The sequence below is a fragment of the Capsicum annuum genome, chromosome 7 (assembly GCF_002878395.1).
Source record: "Capsicum annuum cultivar UCD-10X-F1 chromosome 7, UCD10Xv1.1, whole genome shotgun sequence".
Classification (NCBI taxonomy): domain Eukaryota; kingdom Viridiplantae; phylum Streptophyta; class Magnoliopsida; order Solanales; family Solanaceae; genus Capsicum; species Capsicum annuum.
In genome coordinates this window covers 222,581,185-222,591,122 of record NC_061117.1, presented here as the reverse complement: position 1 = coordinate 222,591,122, position 9,938 = coordinate 222,581,185, and the positions used below count along the sequence as shown (strand labels likewise).

General features: G+C 31.8%; 1 protein-coding gene across 1 annotated transcript; it reads right to left on the bottom strand.

Moving 5' to 3' along the window:
- Positions 1–1,209: 1,209 nt before the first annotated feature.
- LOC107878735 (organic cation/carnitine transporter 4) lies at positions 1,210–6,650 on the bottom strand. Its single transcript, XM_016725839.2, has 2 exons — positions 5,908–6,650; positions 1,210–2,541 (listed from the first exon to the last, which is right to left on the bottom strand). Exons 1-2 carry the CDS (start codon positions 6,341–6,343, stop codon positions 1,367–1,369), a joined length of 1,611 nt encoding a protein of 536 aa, XP_016581325.1. The 5' UTR covers positions 6,344–6,650; the 3' UTR covers positions 1,210–1,366.
- Between the last annotated feature and the right edge of the window lie 3,288 nt (positions 6,651–9,938).

Genomic DNA, 9,938 nt, shown 5'->3' with positions numbered 1-9,938 from the left:
TTTTATTTTATTTCCCTATTATTCTAACACAAATGCTTTTGTTATTATTCGGAATTTATCGAATATGAAGTGCGGTCAATTGAGCATTCTTTGCAGAAGAATTATTACATACTATATTCTAACGAAAATCATTAATTTGTTACTCCCTCTGTTTCATAATAAAAGAATTGTTGGATTTTGACACACAGATTAAGAAAAACATTAAAGACATAAATTTAACACAACTTTCTATTTTTATCCCAAAAAAAAAAAAAGTTGACCTTGTAATACCTTTTCAAAAGTTAATTTGTTGTCAAATCATAAGGGTAAATTTGGAAAAAATGCAATGATTCACTTATTTTGAAACACCAATAAATACCCCCAACAATTCATTTATTCCGAAATAGAGGGAGTATTACCCAAAAAAAAAGAAACATGGGATCGATCATCAGCTTGAAGGTAATTAGGGATCAATAATGAGAATGTTGAACAAAAAAATGCACCCAAACATTAGTAAATGAGGCTAGATTTATGACGCTTAATATAGAACAAACAAGATGTCATAATCTTTAACGTGAAATTAGCACGTTAAATTAATGAAGTGTCTTCGAAACATCAATTAACTTTTGTATAGAAATCAATTTTTCAGCAAACACATCAACAACGCGAATTCAAAGAAAAGAAGCAAGACGACTACTTTCATTCTTCTCCGTTGTTAGAAATCAGGCAGAAATAAAGCAAATCACAAGCAGAAAGAAAACAAGAACATATAGATTTACGTGGAAATCCTTGCGGGAAAAATTATGGGCAGAGGAGGTTTCATTATGAAAGGAGAGGAGTACAATGTGAAGCAACGTAATTTCTGAATAATCAAACCGACCCACTAATTGCACTTATATAATACGTGCATACAAATAAGTCCTAGGCACAAAAACATAAGATCCATATCCCTATGCTATCACCATAGACCCCATTGAAAATCACAACCATGAGTCGCACCGCGAAACTTTTTGGACCGAATCAACAAAATTCGGGTCACAACTCTAACATCCGTAGACTAACAGCACTACGTACAAGAAAATAACCTATCTATTTCTTCAGAAGTAGTGGTATGGATTGTGTACGTTTTACCCTCCCCAAATCCCGTTATATGAAAATACACTGATATTTTGTTGTTGTATTAAGTAGCTAATAAATGTGAATTAGAATAATAGTATCTCACAAAGAAGGTAATTGAATTGCTTAGCTATATTTCAATTCCAACATATTTAGTCAAGTACATAACTAATTGTTTATTTGTTTACAAGTTCATCTCAAAACATTTCAACAAAATGCTTAAAAGATACTTTTATTCAGTCAATCCAAATTAAATTAAACAAACTCCCAATTAAGCTACGAAGCCAGGTTTTGCTTCAGCTTCCTGTAGCCCATCCATTGTGTCATAAAGTGGCTTGTTCAATGTCTCTGGCAGATACGTTACCAAAAAACCTCCTGCAATTCCGCATGCCGCGAACACAGCAAACGGTACAGTGCCCCCTAAAAGCACCACGATCGGCGCTAAAATTGCCCCCAAATGCACGGCCTGGTTCACGCATCCCAATGCTGCATTTCTCACAACAGTCGGAAACAACTCCATCGAATACACGAACAATAAATTGAAAGTACCAGCGATTCCAAATATCCCTAGCAGTCCGCATACCATGCGGACCACTTTCCAAGCCCCGTTAGTACTTGTCAATAAGCTTCCGCCTAAGCAGAAAATTCCACTGAACCACATTGTCCCTATGGCTAATGACTTGCGACCGAACCTGTCCAACACTAATGCAGTTAAAAAATAACCGGGTATTTCAGAGACCGCGTTAAGGGCAACGTTGAGGTATAAATTAGTTCCGAGATTGACAGCATTTAAATTTAACCCGTAATAAACAACAGAACAAAGGAAATTAATAGTCACTGCTAAGAAAAACCAAATCCTGGTGATAGGAGACCTTAGTACATCTAAAATTGATCCATTTACCGCGTCTTTATTGGTATCAGATTGAGAATAAGGAACGCTTTCGTTCACTTCACTATCAAGGGCGAGAATAACATCATCAGGAATGTTACTTTTGCCATTTGATACGGCGATTTTCTGCATAATTTTCATGGCTTCGTCTACTTTTCCTCTAACGAGGCACCAACGTGGTGACTCGTGGAGGAAAGGAAGTATGAAGACTACAAAAATGACCGATGGGATTGAAGAAGCAATGTAGAGAGCGCGCCATGGTTGGATGAAATAAGCAATGGCTGATAGAGCGATTATTCCAATAGAGAAAAAATAGAAAGTGGACATTCCAGCTACGCCACGCCACGATTGGCCAACGGGTTCAGTAGCAAGAACAAAAGCACTAAGTCCAGTACCACCAACGCTTAAACCAGTGAGAAATCGGAACAAGGCATAGGTCGAATAATTTGATGAGAATGCTGTTAGAATACCAAAAATGGCATCCAATATGCAAACCGTTGCAAGGGTGCCTTTCCTCCCCAATTTTGAATCTGATAAATGTCCAAATACCCCACCACCTGAAAAAAAAAATTAAAAGCGTTACCATATTTTCTCAACTCGTCTTAAAGTTTATTGTATCGAAAGTAAAAAATTAAAAGCGTTACCATATTTTCTCAACTCGTCTTAAAGTTTATTGTATCGAAAGTGACAATTATATGTGTCATTCACACATGTTTTGGCTTCATTACTGACTTTGGTGCAAACATTCAATTTTTTGCCCCTGTTTGGGCATGTTTACTTTTCAGCTAAGTTGCACGGGCTCTTCACTTTCCATGCCTTACCAGAATTGGATTCTTTAAAACTACACTACTTTTGGTGAATCCGGCACGCATCCATTAACATTTTTTACGAGTCCGAACAACATAGCTTTTCAGAGTAGGTACAAGATATTGTTTATTGTTTTTTTTAAAAAAAAAAGAATAAAAACTATATCTATCAGATTCAACGACTAGCATAGATAACTTGTAATTTATGGGTTCTCACTGTTGGGAGTCATGTGCATATTTTGCTGTTTACATGAATTATTTTGATGACTGACAAATTTCTTGAGTTTACTCACTCTGTTATCTACACTGTTTTTGAAGTAGTATACTGGTTGGGAATATTCATGCATATCGTAGGTTGTGGTTTTTATTCTCCTGAGAAGGAGGTTTTCCACGAAAACTCTATAGGTCGTTTGATGTGAGGTATAAGGGATAAGTAGTTTCGGGATAACTTATCTCATCATTTACACCATAGTACTGAGTTATCCACATGCATGATGGGATAAGATATCTGGGTAATTTCGGGATAACTAATCCTACGATTAATTATTCCGAGATAACTATTTCCCAACCAAAAGAACCTAAGGAACCTGGATCCTTAAGATAAGGAATTTTTGCTAGTTTCTTCCAATTAATATCAAAGTGGGTCTTTTTCATCACAAGGCTTGTTCCTTGAAAAGGATCCTTGTCGTGGAAGAACAGAATGATGGATCATCTAATAGGTGATAAACATGATCTCTGGAATGTATAGTATTATCCCTGATGAGTACAACTAGATGGCAATTTCAGTTCATATTTATAAAATAATTTTATTTAACTTATATTTATTGAATTGGATTACTCATATTTCAAATGGATAAATATGGACTTCAACTCATTTTAAAAGTTCATACAAATATAGATAAAATGAATAAAATATAGATACCCATTTAAACACATATATCACCACATATGCTTTAAATTTTATTTTTTTCTTCTTTTTTAGTTTCTTTTTTTTTTTCTTTCTGTTTTCTTTTAATTTATTTTTTTTCTTTTGTATTTTGTTTTTTCATTTTTTACTCGTTCTTATAATTTCTTTTTTTCTTTCTCATCTTTTCATCTATTTTTTTTTAAAAAAAATTTTTTGTATTTATTTTTTTTCATCATTCGTATTCGCTTGAGACCTACATGAGTTAATAAATATAAATTTTTAATTATCCCATTTAGTCTATACAATTCATATCATCTCTTATCAATTAAATATAATCTATATATAGTCTCTCCCCTTTATTATTATTTTTTTCTATCTTTTATTTCTCTTTTTTCCTTTAATTTACTATTTTTTCTTTCTTTTTTCCTTTAATTTGCTTTTTTTCGTTTTCATTTTTTTTTTATTTTTTTCCACTTATTTTTTACTCGTTTCTTACACTTTTTTTCTTTCTTATTTTTCATCAATTTTTTTTCTTTTTCATTTTTTGTTGTATTTCCATTTCCACCTTTTTCATTCTTGGTTCGTCATTTTTGTCATTTTTCTTCTTTTTTATATTCTTTTCCTCAACTTTTTTTTTATCATTTCATTTTATATTTTATAAATTTTTTTACTTTAAACTTATTTGTATCATACTATATATTTCAAATAAATTTATTATTTGTATTGTTCAATTTATATCAATAAAATATAATTTGTATCAATATATATAAAATATAAGTGTGAATTATATAAAATATATATGACGGTGCAAACTATAAAATACAAATATGAGCTTGAAGTCTAAAAAACTAATACAAATATACAATTGTATTAAGTAAGCTCGGTCCATCTTTATTCCATTTCTTATATGGCTAAGGATCCACATAGCCTTCGATTTATGGGAAATTCCAGCTTCAAATCCGACTTATAACTCCCTCATCTTAGAGTTCTCGTTAGAGCAGAAGTAAGGCACGAAGCGAGGAGCTCAAGGTAAGGCAAGGCAAGAAGTACGTAGAAACCTTGATTTTTGTACTTCTTGCGACTGCTAAAGATATTTGGTTTGGCGAATGTAATTCCAAGATCTTTCTGGATACTATCTCTGTATTTTGTTCATTAGGTGGAGTCCACTTGAGTGTACTTATAAAAATTATAAATGTTCGGCGAATATAAACCAATATGCGCTTATGGTATTTTCGTTATCATTAAAAAAAAAAAGAAGAAAACCAAAAATAAAAAAAACAATAAAGAAAAAAAAAAGAGGTAGAAGTTAGAGATAGAATAGAGATAAAAATCGTAAAGAAAAAATTGAAGAAAAAAATACAAAAAAAATTAGAAAGAAAAAAATAATGAAAAAGGAAAAAGAAAAAAAATGATGATGAATACAAATATTCTGAATGGTTATGATATCTCAGTCATCATTCATAATTTGTACTCGACTTAATCATGTTCTTTGAAAATAAAAAAAATATAAAATATAAAAAAAAGAAACAAATGATAGAAATAGAAGAGAGAGAAAGAAAAAGAAAATGAAAAAAAAAAGAAAAAAAAAAGAAAACTAGAGGCTATATATAGAAGAGAGAGAAAAAAAATTAAAAAGAAAAAACTTTAAAAAAATGGGAAAAAAGTCAAATTGTTATGATATAGAAGTTTTAAGTTTTTTATTTTAGGAGATAAAGTGGGTTAGAAGCATTTTTACTCAATTCATATCTGACCAAATGTGTATGAAAAAACTTTATTATATATGCCTAGGAGGATTCGAACCTTTATCAAAAGGGGTAACAAAGCTCGAGCAAATACCAGTTCTACCACTGTTCATGAGACTACTTTATTATTGTTGGGTTGGGTTCCCTACACATGATCTATGTGAAAGTTAATGAATTTTGGAGAACCGCCTAAATTCTTTTCTAAAGAGAGAGAAATAAGAAAACAAATAATTCAAAGACAAGTTATAAATCAAACGGGAGAGCACAATTTAAAATACTAATCTAATAGGAGGGAGAACTTATTTGACTTATAATTCCCTTAGCATTTCTCTATTATTTTTCTAATGTGGAACAATTGATTCATAATAATATCATTCACTTTTCGACTATATGAAAGTGGCTATATTCAATTACATCGACTGAAAATTAAGTGGCAGTGTACGAAAAGAAAAAGGAAGAAGTACGTACCGATCATGCAGCCAGCAAAAAATATAGACTGGACAAGTCCAACCTTAAACTTGTCTCCACATACCAATCCGAATTCCGACCTCGTAGAACTTCCCTTTCCACCCAACCATTCCCACGAGCTAGGCTCGAGGCCACACATACTCCCTGCTGTCGAGCAAGGAGTATAACCAGCATGGCTCGTCAAACAGCGCCATGCTGGTTCGCGATCCGCGAACAGCATGACCATGACATGAACACCTTGCAGAAACCAAGCCAAGCTGGCTAACACTAAGTGTCTCAACTGCCACAACCCGAAATCCCCGCAATACTTCTCCAACATTTCATCCATTGTTATTTTTTTTGGGTTCGAATAATTATACTCATTCAATGCCGGAGAGACGAGTGGTGACCGAAGGTCACCACCGTCTAACTGGCGGTTCAATAACAACGTCGACATTTATTATTTTACCTACTAATGATATTATATAGTAGCACAGCTAGAAACTGTGAAGTTCGCAAATATGAGAATGTGTTAAACCCTTAACACCTCTTTAATAGAGTTTTCAAACAAATTGTGGGCTACAATACATCACTACAAAAATACTGTAGATATAATGACAAACAACTTTTGATCTAAATTTTTGTGGCTAAACAATTACTTATTTAAAATAATCACCATTTATACCTTTTAAAATTTTTGAAACCAACAAAATTTTTTTAAAAGCCCCCCCCCCCCCCCCCCCCCCCCCCCCCCTTATTCCTTTGTTAATCTTTTTTAAAAGCTGCTTATGTTTAATTATTACAATCAACATCACAAATCAATATATACTTACTGTAGGACATTTAATTTCTTCTTTATAAGTCAACTTTTTGGCCCACGATTGATTCTTACCGCTAATAATATCGGGTACTACTGATCAACCAAATATAGTAGTAATAACTTTTTGAGACTAATAAAGGTATCTCAACGGCTACTTGGAAAAGAAAATACACATATACGTATGCTTTCAATTCAAAATTACATATATTTAATCATTATTTATCTTAGTTTTTAAAACTTTTAACTGTCCTTTAAGTATTGGTTATATTATTTTGTTCGTAATATTATGTTTTAATATGTAGGATTAAAACGATGTGAATTAAACTTGGAGAAAATTGGGGCAAAAAATAAATACAAAAAGGACATGATATTAAATAAAGAATTCAATAATTGAATCTTGATTTTGTAATGATTACACAAGTGGATGAACAAAAAAGACAAAGCAAATAAAAAGCTAAGCTAAGCTCAGCTCAGCTCAGAAAAGGCAAGTTGCGAAAACAAATGAGTTGTCGTTGGCAATGGCCCCCACGGCAAGTCAAATCGCGACTTGATTTTTCTTGTTTTGTTATTTGCGTCACATTGTTTCTATATCTCTAAGTAGTTCATAAATATGACTTTTCTTTACAATTATTGAATTACGAAGAGATAGGAGTTATCGTGAAAGCCGTAGAAAAATGATTTTATCATTTCTTCTTTATATTTATTTAGTTTTGCATTTTTTTTGGATGATCGCTTGTAATTTTTTTATCATTATATGAAGCGAAACTTGTCCTTCTAGGATTATGTAGTTATATGATTGTTGTTGTATGTATTTAAATGGCCATTGACTTGTTAAAATAGTTATCGTGGTAATAATATAACTCGTCTGGTTACTTATTGTATGAATCGTGATTTTGTAATTATTACGCGAGTAAATGAACAAAAAGGGCAAAGCAAAATAGCAAATAGAAAGCTCAACAATGGCAAGTAGCGAAAACAAGTGAGTTGTCGTTGGGGTCTCGCGGCCCACGACAACTCTAAATCGGACCTGATTTTTCCTATTTTGTTATTCGTGTGTGACTTTTTTTCTATATCTATAAATAGTTAATAAATATGACTTTTACCACAATTATTGAACTACGAAGAGGTAGGAGCCATCGTGAAATCCATAGAAAATTGATTTTATCATTTCTTCTTTATATTTATTAATTAGTTTTGCGTTCTCTTTGGATGATCGCTTGTAATTTTTTCATAATTATATGAAGCTAAAATTGTCCTTCTAGTATTATGGTTGTTATATGATTGTTGTTGTATGTATTTTAGGGGTGTGCATCGGTCGGTTCGGTTCGATTTTACATATTATCGATTCGATTTTCGGTTTTTAAATATGCTAAACAAATAACAAATCAATAGATTTTTTTATCGATTTATCGGTTTTTAGTCCTTAACGGTTGATTTTCGGTTTAACCGATAAGAAAATACTCATAAAATAGAAATAGTATTAACTAACATGAAAAAAAAAAAACGAATCTTAGTTGCAAACAAAAATCCTATATAATGTGTTTTAATTTACAAGAATCTTCAAACTAAATGTTGTTAGGAGAAATTAAGAGTTGTATAATTGAAATAATAGGTTTGTTAATTTATAGAGAAACATGTAATAAGTCATATATATATATATATATTCTTATTGGGTTACCGGTTTACCCAATAACTCAATAATTTTTTTTATAAAACCATTAAAAATCCGTTAACCCAATAACCCAATAACAATAAACTAATAACATTTTTCTCGATTCGATTTATCGGTCGGTTCGGTTTTTGCATACCCCTAATGTATTTAAATTGACTTGTTAAAATAGTTATCGTGATAATACTATAGCTCGTCTGGTTACTTATTGTATGAATCGTGATTTTCTAATCATTATGCCAAAAAGGGCAAAGCAAATAGAAAGCTCAACAAAGGCAAGTAGCGAAAACAAGTGAGTTGTCGTTGGGGTCTTGCGGCCCACGGCAACTCGAAGCACGACCTGATTTTTCCTATTTTGTTATTCGTGTGCGACTTTTTTTCTATATCTATAAATAGTTCATAAATATGACTTTTACCACAATTATTGAACTACGAAGAGGTAGGAGCCATCGTGAAAGCCGTAGAATATTGATTTTTATCATTTCTTCTTTATATTTATTAATTAGTTTTGCATTTTCTTTGGATGATCGCTTGTAATTTTTTCATAATTATATGAAGCTAAACTTGTTCTTCTAGGATTATGGTAGTTATATGATTGTTGTTGTATGTATTTAAATTGACTTGTTAAAATAGTTATTGTGATAATACTATAGCTCGTCTGGTTATTTATTGTATGAATCGTGATTTTCTAATCATTACGCGAGTAAATGAAAAAAAAAAAAAAAAGGCAAAGCAAATAGAAAGCTCAGCAAAGGCAAATGGCAAAAAAATAATGCATGTATTATTTAATGAGTACTATTAGCATCTTATTTGGTATATTGTTTTAGTCTATATATAACTAATACTTGCATTAATTATACGTTCATTGTGTCTTGATCTAGGGGAGAAATCACATGAAATCGAGAGTGTTCATCCGAACCTCCTCACTCGAAAAATTATGCTATATATAGGTGTCGAATTTACAGTTTATGTATATATATGGGTGGATCCAAGATTTGAAGGTTGTGGGTGCTCGTTTTCTTTAAGAAAAAAAAAAGTGTTGCTATCAGAAATCAAACCCACACTACTTCAAGTATCAAGGTGCTTAAGTTTCACACCCAAGCCAAATCACCCAACAATCATTTTTGTTTATAGATGCTTAACAATATATTATAACCAATTTCGCTATATATTTTATATAAATATATAAAAAATTTATCTAAGTCATCAATGAGTGTTCAAGCACCTGGAATAGATTATGTGGATCCGCGTAAGATCTGAGATTGAATATTGATAGATGAGTTATTTATTTGATCATTTTGGCTTCACGCAAGCAAGCTTTATTTATTTATTGTCATTTTGTATAGCTTTGTTGTCTCGAAGCTTTATTTATTTTATCATTTTAGCTCCAAGCTTTGTTGGCTTCGGAAAGGTTTACGTATAAATATTAAATATTAAATATTAAAATCACTCAAACCACTGATAAAGTTGTTGCCATGTGACCAGGAGGTCACGGGTTTAAGCCTTGGAAACAGCCTCTGGCAGAAATGTAAGGTAAAGCTGCGTACGATACATCACTTGTGA

Excerpts from the sequence above, each read along its gene's own strand:
- LOC107878735 (XM_016725839.2), bottom strand. The coding sequence starts at position 6,343 with ATGTCGACGTTGTTATTGAACCGCCAGTTAGACGGTGGTGACCTTCGG. Across the intron at positions 2,542-5,907 it reads TTTTGCTGGCTGCATGATCG|GTGGTGGGGTATTTGGACAT; the intron begins GTACGTACTTCT and ends TTTTTTTTTCAG.